At 40.9% G+C, this 13,815-nt stretch overlaps 1 protein-coding gene across 5 annotated transcripts in view; it reads left to right on the top strand.

Moving 5' to 3' along the window:
• Window positions 1–11,706, top strand: part of KLF3 (Kruppel-like factor 3 (basic)) — a 44,817-nt gene extending 33,111 nt beyond the window's left edge. For all 5 annotated transcript variants that reach the window (XM_015418379.1, XM_015418407.1, XM_015418398.1 and 2 more), the window contains exons 3-6: window positions 5,274–5,751; window positions 6,644–6,794; window positions 9,050–9,210; window positions 10,315–11,706. In XM_015418379.1, coding sequence (XP_015273865.1) covers window positions 5,274–5,751; window positions 6,644–6,794; window positions 9,050–9,210; window positions 10,315–10,496 — 972 coding nt within the window. In that variant the 3' untranslated portion in view covers window positions 10,497–11,706. The remainder of the gene's footprint in view (window positions 1–5,273; window positions 5,752–6,643; window positions 6,795–9,049; window positions 9,211–10,314) is intronic.
• The last annotated feature ends 2,109 nt before the right edge of the window (window positions 11,707–13,815 follow it).

The following is a 13,815-nucleotide window of genomic DNA, read 5'->3' as shown; positions in this document are numbered from 1 at the left end:
AGGGGGAGGTGTGATCTCGCAACTGTGGGTCAAATTCCTCCGGAGGGAATAGCCTTGCTTCCCCCCCCCCCACTTCATCTGGCGTGTGTGACCGCACCCTGTGGAGTGTTGCTGAAACTTTCACCTGGATTAAAAAGAAAGTTGAATTCAGTTTTAGTGCAGAAATGCTTGGAGGACACCCACAGTGAACATGGATTAAAAGGCGAGGGCGGAAAGGGCCAGCGTTTCAGAGGGCAGTTGTGTTGGTCTGCAGTAGAACAGCTAAATTTGAGTCCAGTAGCACCTTGGAGACCATCCAGATTTGGGGGGGGGGGGTTAATGAGCTTTTAAGAGTCTGAGCCTCCCTTCTTTGACTCTCAAGAGCTCATGCCCCAAAGCGTCTTACTGGTCTCTAAGGTACTGCTGGACTCTTGAATATTGTTCTTCTGCCGCAGACTAGAGATGTAAAATTTCCGGAAATTTTGGAGCTCGGAAACAAAACGGGGTTTTTTTTTGGGGGGTGGGGGAATGGAAATTTTTGGGAAAATTGAAAAAAAATGCTACAGATTGAAAGTTATTCTGTTACTTTAGGAACATAAAATATGACTATGGACATTTTTACTTGGCATGAAATTATCGCAACTAGCATATTAAAAATATAGTGTATCCAGACAATTATTACAAACAGAATACCCACCCACATGCAAAAACAAAACTGAAACCTTTTTCTTTTCTTGTGACAATAGCACCTCCTAAAGGAAGAAATGCATCTTGTTCTTGCACTGGAGAGTTCAGTTTGTAACCTAGGACTTGGCTTGTCCTCAGTGCACAGAAATTAGATCAATCTGATACCATACATATTTTTTAGAAATGATTTGGAAAATATTTGAACACCTTGTCTTAAAATATTTTGTTCATCATGTTAAAATAAAATGTTCCATAATCAATTTTTTTCCTTTTCTTTTTTCAATTTTTTGGGAAAAAAACAAAAAAGGCTTCAGGAAAAAAACCAGGGTGAAACGTTTCCCCCGAATTTTTCTGGGTTTTTTCTGGGCCTTCCCATCTCTACCGCAGGTCAACGTGGCCCACCCATCTGAATGGAAAACTAATTACGCTGGCTTTCATGTAAATGCCTGATTGCTTGCAAAATCATTTAACAATTATTTTACAATTAAAATAGTTTTGAGGACTCTCTCTGAATGTCTGACCACAGATCGCAAGAGCAACGGACAGTGGATCTTGCTGTGTTGTTCTCTTTCTCAGTTTTCTTACCGAAAATCCACCCTTTATTGGAGACCGGGCACTGGATTACAGCCACTGGTCTAAAGCAGTATGGCCATTCTTCATTGTGATAAAAGCACAGTTTCTGTGTTATTGCTAGAATTTCACAACAGTATGATCAGTGGGCTATCACTTAGCATATTTACAGGTTCCCTTGAATATTAATTGGCCTGGTTTAAAGATGTTTTGCCACTGCCTTCAGGGGACTTCTGTCATATCAAAATGTTGGCTTTTTATTTTGAAAACCAGCTGATTTGGCACTGGAAATTTAAGAGCTGTGTGCCATGGCAGCCTTAACAGTGAATCTGGGTGGGGCAGCTGTATTAGTCTGGAACTGAAGAACAGTCTCTTGTGGTACTTTAAAGGCGACGAAATGCTTATCTTGGCAAAAGCTTTAGTGGAAGGCCACACAGAGGTAGAGAGCGAGGATAATTTAAACTGTGGGACCAAAAGGCAGTGGAATGCAAGGGGTGTCAGTGAAATCTGTGTGATATTCAACGCAGAGCCCTGTTACATAAAAGGTATAAGGACAGTAGCCAATTCACAATGTCAGTAACTAGGATAGTACTAACAAGCACATTCCTAAACAGAGTTATAGCCAGAGCTCCTGTCTCTGGTTCCAGCTCCTGCCAACCTAGCAGTTCGAAAGCAAGAAATTGCAAGTAGATAAATAGGTACCACTTCAGTGGGAAGGTAACAGCGTTCCATGCAGCTTGGCGTCTAGTCATGCCGGCCACATGACCACGGAAACGTCTTCGGACAGCGCTGGCTCTTCAGCTTGGAAATAGAGATGAGCACTGAAACCCTAGAGTCGGATTCGACTGGCTTTCAAGCAAGGGAAACCTTTACCTTTACTAAGTCCATTGACTTCAGTGGAATTAAAATGGCGTAACTTTAGTTGGGATTGCACTTTAAATTTGTTAAATTATCACATCAAGAAAGATAGTAACAGCTGTTGTGACTGGGTTACTCTGTGGCTTGTATACATTTGCACCATGCATAGAACTGTCCCTTGCATTGAAATCTGGCTCAGGCAGTCCACAGAAACTTATGCTGAAATAAATATGATGGTCTTTAAAGTGCCACAGAATGCTTTGTCTAAATTTCCAGTGATTTGAGTAGTCAAAGTCAAATCTTCAGTGTGTATGTATTCTATTAAACTGTTAACATTTAACTTGCGTTCTAAGAAAAAGCTGGGTTTTGTGGTTATTTTATTCATCATAGGACAGCAAATTCCTTGTTGTTTTTAGGTAATGTTTAACTAACTAGATGTGACCCTTTTCTTTACTTTTTCCTGGTATAATGTTTTCCCTTTATTTTCCTTTATTTTCCCCCCTCTTTGACTTTCAAAGAAAGGGTAACTTTTTAAATAAAATCTGCAGCTCAATATAAATAAGGAAAACAGTCCTGGTAACATAAAGCAGCCTCATTAGACAGGCCCATAGACATCTGACTTAGGCCAGTTATTTGCCAATGTAGCTACACAAAAGGTTAAGTGCTTTATTTCAAGCTAACTGAGAGATCAAAAGCAAGCTGAGTTCTTAATGTATTGACTAATTTTGTGGGTAGCCGTGTTGGTCTGAAGTAACAGAACAAAGTTGGAGTCCGGTGGCACCTTTAAGACCAATGAAATTTAATTCTGGATATAAGCTTTTGTGCGCATGCGCATGAAAGCTTCATGCATGCACATGCAAGCTTATACCCAGAATTAAACTTTGTTGGTCTTGAAGGTGCCACTGGACTCCAACTTTGTTCTGATTAATTTTTGTACACTGTTTCCCAGAGCGTTGTCTTCTTTAACATCAGTCATTCCCCTGCCACACCCCCGATTTAACACTAAATACATTGTAAGTATTCCATAGTTGTTGTAGCACCTGTGGAAAACCAGATTCTTGTTTAACTTGCAAGCTTGAAAAACACAACTCAAAAGTAGACCAAGATGGGTAGCAGAAATGAGCAATGACTCACGAAAGACACCCTTAGTCTTTAAGGGGCTACTGGACTCTTGCTCTTTTCTGCTGCTACAGTTTAAAATGTTGGGAAAACGGACTTACCACAATTCAGGTGCCTCATTATGAACGTTTAATACAACAGAAACGCAAAGCCAAGATGGGCTTGTTCTGTAAAGTACCAATGGTGGTTGTGGTGGTTGGAAGATGCTGTCATGTCACAGCCAAGTTATGGCGACCCCATAAGGTTTTCAAGGCAAGCGACAAACAGGGATGGTTCGCGGTTGCCTGCCTCTCTGTGTAGCAAGCCCAGACTTCTTGGTGGTCTCCCATCCAAGTAATAACCAGGGCCAACCTTCCTTAGCTTCCAAGATTGAGGTAGCCAGGATCTCATTCATTCCTCACACCTGCAGTTTGTTTGTTTGTTTGTTTGTTTGTTTATTAAATTTATACCCTGCCCTCCCCCGTAGGGCTCAGGGCGGCTTACATGGCAAGAAAAACTTGCTAATAAAAACATCAAATAATTCAGTACATTTAAAAAACATAATATACAATTTAAAAATCCACTCAAACATTAAAGTGCTCAAACTACACATCATCCATTCCGGAATCTCAGAGAGGACAACCACATTCACAACCGAACATCCCCGGTAGGCATTCCATAATAGATGTTAAACAGGTGTTTCTTCCCACCCTCCTAGGGCCCTACCCCCCCCCCAATGATGGTAATATTGTCGGGGGGCGGCCCCTAATCAAAAGCCTGGTGGAAGAGCTCCGTCTTGCAGGCCCTGTATGGGATGGAAGAGCTCCGTCTTGCAGGCCCTGTATGGGATGTACATCCATGCCTTATTTACCAAGGCTGGATAAAAACAAAATTACTTAGGGCAATAGATAACCAGAGTACAATCCAAGAGATAACTCCCAGTATCCCTTGTGGTGTCAGAGGGTGGTAGGATGGATCTCTTGGAATGTCTCGTGCCGGCCTTCAGAGCTGGTAGATACTTTCTGCTGTCAATGATTAACCTGTCTTCATATGCAGTAGCCTTGATCGTTCAGAACTGCAATAATTATCATTTCTTTACCTCATAATTCTTTGGGCCTTGACAGGAACAAGATTACAAATGGCATATGTTATAACAGGGAGAAAAAAACACACTGAAGTGTTAACTCCTTTGAACTTCTTGAACAAACATTTGGTAGTGTTTACTTGAATAAAGTTCATTTAAGTATCACTGATTATTATAAATATTGTAGTTTAATGTAGTAGATAACTGTTACATTAAAGGGAAGGACCGTGGCTCAGTGATAGGGTGGCTGTTTGGCATGCAGAAGGTCCCAAGTTCAACTCCTGGCATCGCCAGTTAAAAGGACCAGACAGTAGGTGATGTGAAAGACCTCTGCCTGAGATCCCAAAGAGCCACCGCCAGTCTGAGTAGACAATACAGGCCTTGATGGACCAAGGGTCTTGTTCAGTACAAAGCAGATTCATGTGTATTTATGACATGACTGAAGCTATTTTGCCTGGGCCCAGGGTCATATTATATGGCCAATGCTTCTTCAGGCTGTTGCCTGACATTACTGTTCCTTTCAGCTAAGCAGCTTCAGGGAAAGGTTGGGAATTTTTCTTAGGGGACAAACTCTACTAGAGCAGGTGTAGTGCCACCTGCCTCGTGCCTGTAGAATCAACTAATTCACAGTAGCATTAGACTAGATGAGTGCGATACTCACCCTAACGTCTGCCTTTTGTAACAGAACATTTTATCCTACAGTAAGAACAAATCTTGAAATCCAGCATAAGCAGTGAACGCAAGGGACTGGGGCTGACCATGCAAGAGAAACCTGTAGGTCATCTACTGTGTAGGGCAACTTGATACAATTCCTTAGGTGTGATCTGCTCGTCGTTTAAATGGGTCTTTGCATCAGTCTGTAGAAACTTCATAGAGATGATTCTACCAGAATCTGTAGATAAATAAATGTTACTGCATTCATGAGTTTGTGCCCTTTCCATGTAATGGGTTTTCATCTCATCGTTATTTCTCCCCTGTTCCCCTCTCTTTCACACAGTCATTCAGCAATACTTGGGACCACATGAAGTCCAACAAATATGGTGTCATCTATTCTACACCAAATATGATGCCCAATAAATTCTACCCGATTCCGGATGGACTGTGCAATGGAATCCAAGTAGAACCTGTTGATCTCACAGTAAACAAGCGGAGCTCACCGCATTCGACTGGAAGTTCTCCTTCCCCTCTGAAATACCAGCCTGTACATAGGAGAGCCTCACCTGGATTGAATCTGCCATCACCCAGCCCACCTATGAAAAAATTGACACCTCCCGGAATACAGCCTTTCACTGTACCAATAACTATCCCTCCAGTAATGGCAGCTCTTTCGCGCCATGGACTTCAGCGCTCTGGGATTCTTCCAGTTATACAGCCAGTTGTACTTCAGCCTTTCATGTATCCTTCTCAACTCCAACAGTCTATTATGGTATCCACAGTTTTTTCAGATGAGCTGGAAAATCCAAGTAGTGTGCCAGGTAAGTACGTGTTTTGTGGATTTCCCCATTTCTTATGATTTACATTTACAACAACTCTTGGCGAATCTCTATGTATTGAGGCGTTTTTTTTTTCAGATCAGGTGGTAGACTAATAAAAAGCAATGCAGTTTTGTTTAAGTTAAAGTTATTATAAACTTATTGAGACAAATGTTCTGTGTTGCTTCTTTTAGTGGATTGACAGTCGCAGTCCTTTGCAGAGTTATTCCAGTCTAAGCCAATGGGTTTAAACTGGAGAACTTTCAGTGCAATCCTAAAAGAAAATTACTCCAATCTAAGCCCATTGATTTCAATGGGCTTGCACTGGAGTAACTCTGCCTAGAAATGTACTGGTAGTATTGGACTTAAACTGGAACAACCCTTGTTCAGATTTTTGTTCTGCCGTGAAACTTACTGTGTGACTTTTGAGCGAGACACTCTGTCTAACCTACATCATGGAGCTGTGAAGATAAGTAGTACTGGCAGGGGTTGGGTGGGGTTGTGTACATTGCATCAAGTTCCTTGGAAAGACGAGCGAGACAAAAATATAATAACAAAAAACAAATCCACAGAAATTACTAGGCCATAAAAATATTCAATAGTTATGTTACCACTAATATCTCTGCCACATTGTTAGCCTGAAGTGTAGGGATGAGGGAGAAAAACCATTATTCTCCCTCATCCCCACATTTCAGGCTAAAATGTCTAAAAAAGATTCTTCCTTGCCCCAGATGAGCAAAGCAACAGGTTATTTTGCATGCCTATCTGTAGTGTAACATAGTAATAGATGGTATAGATTTCTATAGACAGGAAAAATATATTCTGTTTTCACATTTGGAATTTTGTAGATGTAAAAACTGTTTGCTTTTTATTGATTGATTTCCCCCACCTGTAGTGCCTGTTATTGAATCTTATGAGAAGCCAACATTAAAGAAACTAATAAAAGTAGAACCGGGCATGGAATCCCCCAGGAATGACTACTATCCTGAACAAATGTCCCCTCCATTGATGACGTCATTGTCACCCCCTCAGGCAATGCTTCAGGAGTAAGTAACAGGAGTCCTAAAATACTTCTCTTGGATGAAATAATGAAATGTGTTTCCAATTCTGAAGAAAGGGATATATGCCAGTTAAGAATAACAAAAAGTGTTGAGTCCACATAAATGTTTTAAGGAGAGAAGCTCTGAGTTGGTGAGCGGCCCCCCTCAAATTATTTTGAGTGTGAGATCCCCCCCCCCGTATTTTTAAAATGCATTGTGTTATTTACCAAGAAACCACTTCTTGATATTAGGGGCTACATGTCACAGCAGTAACAAGGACATGCAGATCCATTTGACTGGCTTAGCTCCTGTGGTTTCCTTCCTTCCATACCGGCTTCAGTGACTTCTTCTGTCTTGCAGAAATAGCACAATACTGTTCTTGAAGTCCTTGAACTTGGTTTTGCTTTTTAAAAAGGGGCAAAAGTAATTAAAAAAGAGAACAAAGGCATGACTTCTTGCTAACTAATTAGCAAGACTGAGGAGCAGCAGTCACTGCCTTTCCCTTAAACAGTAACTATACTACTACTGATGCTTATATTTAATGATCACCACCAAGAATGTAAGTTGGAATCATTTGTACGGCGCACTTTAAAGTTGCTCCCATTCACCCACACCCTCAACATAAAAATGCATTTAGACAAACATCAGTAGACAGTTGAAAACCAAATGTTAAGCATAGGTTGAAATCTTCTCTTTGGTGCTCTTTGCAGGAGACACAGTTTAATGCAGGGACAGCATTATAGCATGAGCATATGGGAGCATGAGAGTGGTTAAACGGCCACAAAATGATTTCACAAAATGTTACTTATTTCATTAAGGTCTCCATGAAGTGTATGTTAATGTATTATTAATACATCAGTACATATTGATTTTTTTTAAACTGCCCCCAAAGGGCCAGGGTTTTATTACATTTTCCACATAACATACACAAACAATCATAACATATCAGTACATATTGATGTACGTGTGCTCGTATTCAAACAGCTGGGTAACCAAAGCCAAACTTCCATGGAAGATGGGTTTCCTTGTATTTTGAATGCTAGGCTGTAAACCCTGTGTGTGATATGGAGCTTGTACACCTTTTTTGCACATAAATGCATATTCATAGATGAAGTACAAAATGTCATATATTTTAAATATTCCTTTAACTGTCATCTCCCTTAAACTACACCCAGTGACATCTAAAGACACCAAGAGAAAAGGGTCTTTTTTGGTCACGGCACCCCAATTATCTGTTACCTTTCCCTGATCTATGATAAAGAATTATCTTTCCCTTATCTGTTGTCCTGGTACTGAGCTTGCTAAGCTTTCAGTACTGGGTGAAGGCTTATTTACCCCTCAGATTTTGTAATATTATTGATTGGCTTTTAATGTATGCTTATATTTTTATTGCATATTTCTTGTGGTATGTTAACAGCCTCCTGAGCTTGTAATAATATTGAAGTCAGATTTTTTTTAAAAAAAAATCCATTTTAGTAATACAATCCAGTCTTAAAACACTCTGTCTTGTAAGAGCTATCAGTTTTATTGAATTTGTGTTTAAGACTGCTCTATGTGCTCTTTCCACTTATTAAATTGTGCATCTTACCTGCATAGTACCTTTCAGTGCTCAGGCAAGAAAACTCTATTTATGACAGCCAGAGAGCCGAATTCAGACATCCTGTGGGTGTGACACATTCACATACGGTCTAAATACTACTTTTAGGAATTGACATCAGTGGTGAAAGGAGGCCGCGCCCTTGTGCCAGTCCCAGACAGGAAATTCTTAATTGGTCTCTGAAGGAGCGGATGAACCATTAGGCTTTTTGAGTTCAGCTTTTCAAGGCAGAATAAGTGATGGACTTACTAATGTCTTAGTTGCTTCATTTTATATTTTACTATTTTAAAGCAGCAGAAAAACATGTAAATAAAAATGGCGAAAGCTCACTGAAAGCACTGAGGATTTGGAAAAACTAAACATGGTTGTCTGGGAAACAGGACCCTGATCTTAAAAACAAAAGAAAAGTCCTAGCATGCTGTGAAAAATGTCTTTTGGTTTTGTTCATTCCACAGAATGAATATAACCCCCAGCAGGGAAGGAAGCCAAAATATTACCACTAAAGTCCATGAAATTTGCTAAGCTTGCCTGAATTTTTCCACATGCATGTAATGTTGTTCGTGCTGCCAAAAGACAGAAGGGTATTGAATAAAAAGCTCTGCTGTGCACCATGAAGGAAGAGTTAGCTAAAAATATTTTATTTCTGAACTGTAACGTCTTGCAGGAATCACCCTTCTGTTATAGTCCAACATGGAAAGAGACCTTTACCTGTGGAATCCCCAGACACACAAAGGAAGCGTAGAATACACAGATGTGATTATGAAGGCTGCAACAAAGTTTACACTAAAAGTTCCCATCTTAAAGCTCACAGAAGAACACATACAGGTATGTAGTAAGTCCTCATGACTCTTTTCTCTCAGGAACCTCAATTCTGACAAATGCTCAGCCCAATAATTCCATTAGTTTGTTTAAATGCTGGCTACAGTTTTTCTGAGAACTTGGATTTAGTCTACATGATAGCCTCTCCAAGTGCAATTTTCTGTTCTCACATGATGTGTTCATTCCAGAAGGTCACCATGTGCCCTTGGCATGTTGAATGGTTAGCTTGCCACCTTAGGAACCCATCTCATGAATTTTATGAAGATTCTGTGTGATCTTTTTGGCCTTATGGTGCTTAGAATGTCTCCATGGTACACCTGGGAAAGAGGCTTTTAATATCTGTTTGCCATAGACCTCTTGATTAGGAATAGCACGAACCGGCTCACGAACTATAAAGTTCATCACGAATTTTTGCTGGTTCATGGTTCGTGAAGCCATGTTTGTGAACTGAAGAGCCCCAATGAACTCCCACGAATTTTGACATGGCTCCGAGCCATTTAAACCCCTGCTTTCTGCCCTTCGCAAAAAACAGCTGAGTGACAGGAGCTCCCCGCTGCTCAGCTGTTTGATGTAAATGCCTTGGAGCCGTTTAAACCACTCTTTTCTTCCGCCTGCAAAAAGCCGTGGGGAGCAGAAAGAAGGGGTTTAAATAGTTCTGAGCCATTTCACCCCCTGCTTTCTGCTGGCTGGGATTAGATGGAGAGGGAAGGCTCTGTTGGATGCTGAGGCCTTTGTAGCCTACCCATGCTGCATAGACCATCATGGATACATATGAATCATTCCTAATTGTGAGTGAAGGGTTAGGGCTGTTCTGGGTAGTGGGCAGCTGAAGCCCCACTGGTTCGCTGCTGGAGCTGCCAGTGTTGAAATTTTTTGTTGTTTTGGGAACTATGTGCAATTATAGTTGATAGGAATGGTTTTGTTAAAGTACTGAAGCCCTAAAGAAAGTCCTAAAGCAACCTAAGGATGGCCCAGTCTTCTCACTAACTGTGCAGTCTCATTGCTGTCAAAAATCCTGCTCCACCCTTATCACACTCCACCTCTTACTGGTAACGTATGGAACCATTTTTGTCAGCTTTTTAAAACAACTCCCTTTTTTCCCATTCTCAGGTGAAAAGCCTTACAAATGCACTTGGGAAGGTTGCACATGGAAGTTTGCTCGCTCTGATGAACTAACGCGGCACTTCCGGAAACATACCGGCATCAAACCATTCCAGTGTCCGGACTGTGACCGTAGCTTCTCTCGCTCTGACCATCTTGCCCTTCATAGGAAACGCCACATGCTAGTCTGAATCTCTCATCCTTCAGCTGTCTTCATACTTCCTTTTTATTTTAAACCTGTGCATTTTTAATTTAGATTCAGCGGGCCTGAATCTCTGGATTTATAGCATCAAAATATTCCCTATGGTCAGTAAGCGACATTTGCTTAAACCTTTGCCCTTGCCATGGATCAGACCTAAAGAATGTGAACACTTATTCCTCCCGAGGGATGCTAAGCAAATCCTGCCTGCCAGCAAGTAGATAAAATTTCTGGAAAACTAAGGGATCTTGTAATCAAGCTGGTCGTTTTTGCCATTTAATCAGCCAGCATCTATTGATCAAATAGTCACTGTTATTGGAACTCCAGCCTGCTAGTCCTTGCCAGAGACTCTGTGTTCCTGTAAAGGATGCGTGTCTCCTTTTTATGCTCAGCAATGCAATGAATGGACCCTTTCCAACTTGATTGGTTACAGAAGCGTGTTCCACAAGACACTTTTTTGGATGTTGGGGAAAAAACCAGAATCCTCAAGTCTGAAAGCGAATGAAAAGTCCTTGACAGATGAGTGGTTGTTAATCAGCAGAAATTTTGTTCGTGTATAATGTTGAACATCCCGACCAAGATTGCCTCTCTTTTGTTTTGTGGTGTTGTGTAGATGTCTGCCTGGATATAGTGCCTCAGTAGGTTAATTATGCAAACACTTACGTGTGTGTTTTGTGTGCAGCTGTATGAATGGAACACACATGGTACTTCTGTGATGTGGCATTCAGTAATACATGCAATAATCTACCTCACTGAGGAGGTGTGGTAGGTATATTCTTCTCTCATCACTCCTCTGCATTTCCTTTCATCCTTCATCTGGCAATAGTTGAACAACCATTTCAGCAAAACGAACCAAACCAGATCATTGTTAGAAATCAGTTCCGTCTTGAGACACTACCATATTTACAAGTTGGGGGAGGGGGACGACAAAATGTTAACTGAAGCACTTCTGTACAGCTCAAAATGTGTTAAATGTCAAAAATGGAAAAGGTACCCATCTTCAAACTTTCTTGTTTGTTTGTGTATATGTGTGTTGGCCTGACATGCCAATTTCAGCAGGGAGATCTTTACAAAGCTCCGTACACATTTTGTAATGGAAAGTCTAAGTTCCCAGTATTCTTTGTTAAAATACGTATGGAAAGATACACTAGACATTCAGAAGGGTTGATAATAAAGATATTCTCTATCCTATCCAAGGAAAGATTTCCCTGAGCTTTTTTGGTAATGCTATCAAGAAAGAAAACTTGTTCAGTTTGCTGTGGCTCTCCATTGTCATCTGTGAGCTCTTGCTGGAATCCTTCCAGATTTTATACTATTAAAAAAGACAAAGGAAAATGGAGATGAGAAGACCTCAGAACGTGTTTGGAAAACATTTATTGGAATCAAATGCAATTCAGGTAAACAGCTTTTCTTCAGGGAAATTCAGATTATTCAATATGGTCATTATGTAGCACTTCTTTTACTGCTTCCTGATCTGTGGGTTGGGAAATAATCTGCATCCTAGCCTTTTCCAAGATCGCATCCTCTCTTCTTTCTTCATACCTCAAAAATCAATGTAAAAGATTAATTTTATAGCCCTAGTACTGCTTAACTCCAGCTGAGATTAGTGCAAATACTTATCTTTGTCTGGATTGTGCCCATTATTTTTTGTGCCAAAACACTGAGCGGTGATTTCTAAAATGGCAGTTACTATATAAAAATCAAGGACGACTTTGAACTGGTTTGCATTCCTTCAGCGAATCCCGGAGGGAAAATATTCGCAGAAGATTGCCAAGAAGAGACTGATGTGGAAGAGCATCTACCAAATTGGCAGGGACCTGAGACACTGCAGCGCATGGGGTTCATAAATACTTGCTGTCGCACACGGCAGTGAGAACACCTTCTGCAGATTGTGCTGCTTTTTTTTAAAAAAAGGAATGAATGCCAGTTCACCTTCCTTCTAATATTTGGAGGGAAGGGGAGAAAAAATCCCTCGGAATGTTTCAGATCTCTGAGCTTCAGACAAATTAGAAACTTCGCCTTATTGGATACTGAGGTGCTTCTGATATAAATTTGCCCTCTCTGCTCTAGGAATTAACTGGTTAGAGCAAAGGATCTGTTTTCTGGTTCTGTGTATTCACCGACTGGCTTGCTTTTTCCTCAGCCAAGCACCTGTGGGAACACACTGATATATCAGTTAAATCTTAGTAAGAGAATTAGGAATTTTTTTAACAGAGCACTTGGATGTTACAAGAACAGCCACTTCAGTGCCAGGCCTAACATTTCCAACACCGGTTAGAATAATCCTAGAATAACCCAACAGAAAGCTAGTCCTTAATGCAAGCCAATTCCTTAACAATTTAATGGCGCAAAGCCCTGTTTCGCATACTGTATTATTTCCAGATAACTCTGGAGAACACATTATTTTATGTTGCGTTGGTATACTTAAATTTCTCTGTTGCTAACATGGGGGAAAATTGAACGGGGAGTTCCAAGTTCTCCTACAGCATGGGAGCAGGAGAGGTTGGTTGAGCAGGGGGAAATCATGCCAGATTCTAAACAGAAACCTTTTGAATTTCTCTAAAACATGAAAACGTCTTTAAGTCAATATTGAAACACAGTGATTGAAATACAAGTTCCCAGCACACAGTGAGTGATGGAGAGCCGTTCAAGTCCTCCTAAATGCCATTTACAAATCCTAAGTATTGTCTGTATTGTGGCAGAACTGGATGTTTTCTTCTTTGTGGCATTCCAGTGGCTTGGTCCCTGCCTAGATTTCTGTGGTGTGTGATTTTTAATGCTCTCCCCCTCCCACAGGAGACCACCAGTTGTTGTCCCCCCAAGGGCTATTCCCTCACAGTATTGGGGGGGGGCATTCTGGGCTGCTGTTAGGGGGAAGTTTGGTGAAAGCTGCCCCATTTGAACCCACAGAAATCTAGAGGTGATCCAACTCAGTGGGTTGGGTTGAATGAACTTTTCGAGCAGTGAAAAAGGGAGAATGGGGGGGGGGGGGTTTGACCACCAAAAAGTTCGTGCTGACGATCATTGGACCTGCATGGACAAAACGACAGGAGCTGTAGTAAGAAAATGAATTGAGTATGGTTGAGTGGAAAAGCTGGCCTGATTCAGCCCCAACATCCTTGGATTGGAGTTGCGTGCACACTAAGAGTCACCACTTTTTCCAGCTCCACAATGAGACGGTATTAATCATATGTAAGCGAACGATTTCCTGAAAGAAAACACAAGATGCTTTAACAAAAAAACAAATATCAGATAATGTAAACCTTTATTCTTTACTATAATCTATTTTGAAATTTGTCCTCCAGATGTTT

This window comes from Gekko japonicus, unplaced genomic scaffold (genome assembly GCF_001447785.1).
Source record: "Gekko japonicus isolate JY-2015 unplaced genomic scaffold, Gekko_japonicus_V1.1 scaffold55, whole genome shotgun sequence".
Lineage (NCBI taxonomy): Eukaryota > Metazoa > Chordata > Lepidosauria > Squamata > Gekkonidae > Gekko > Gekko japonicus.
This window is presented reverse-complemented; position numbering and strand designations above follow the sequence as displayed.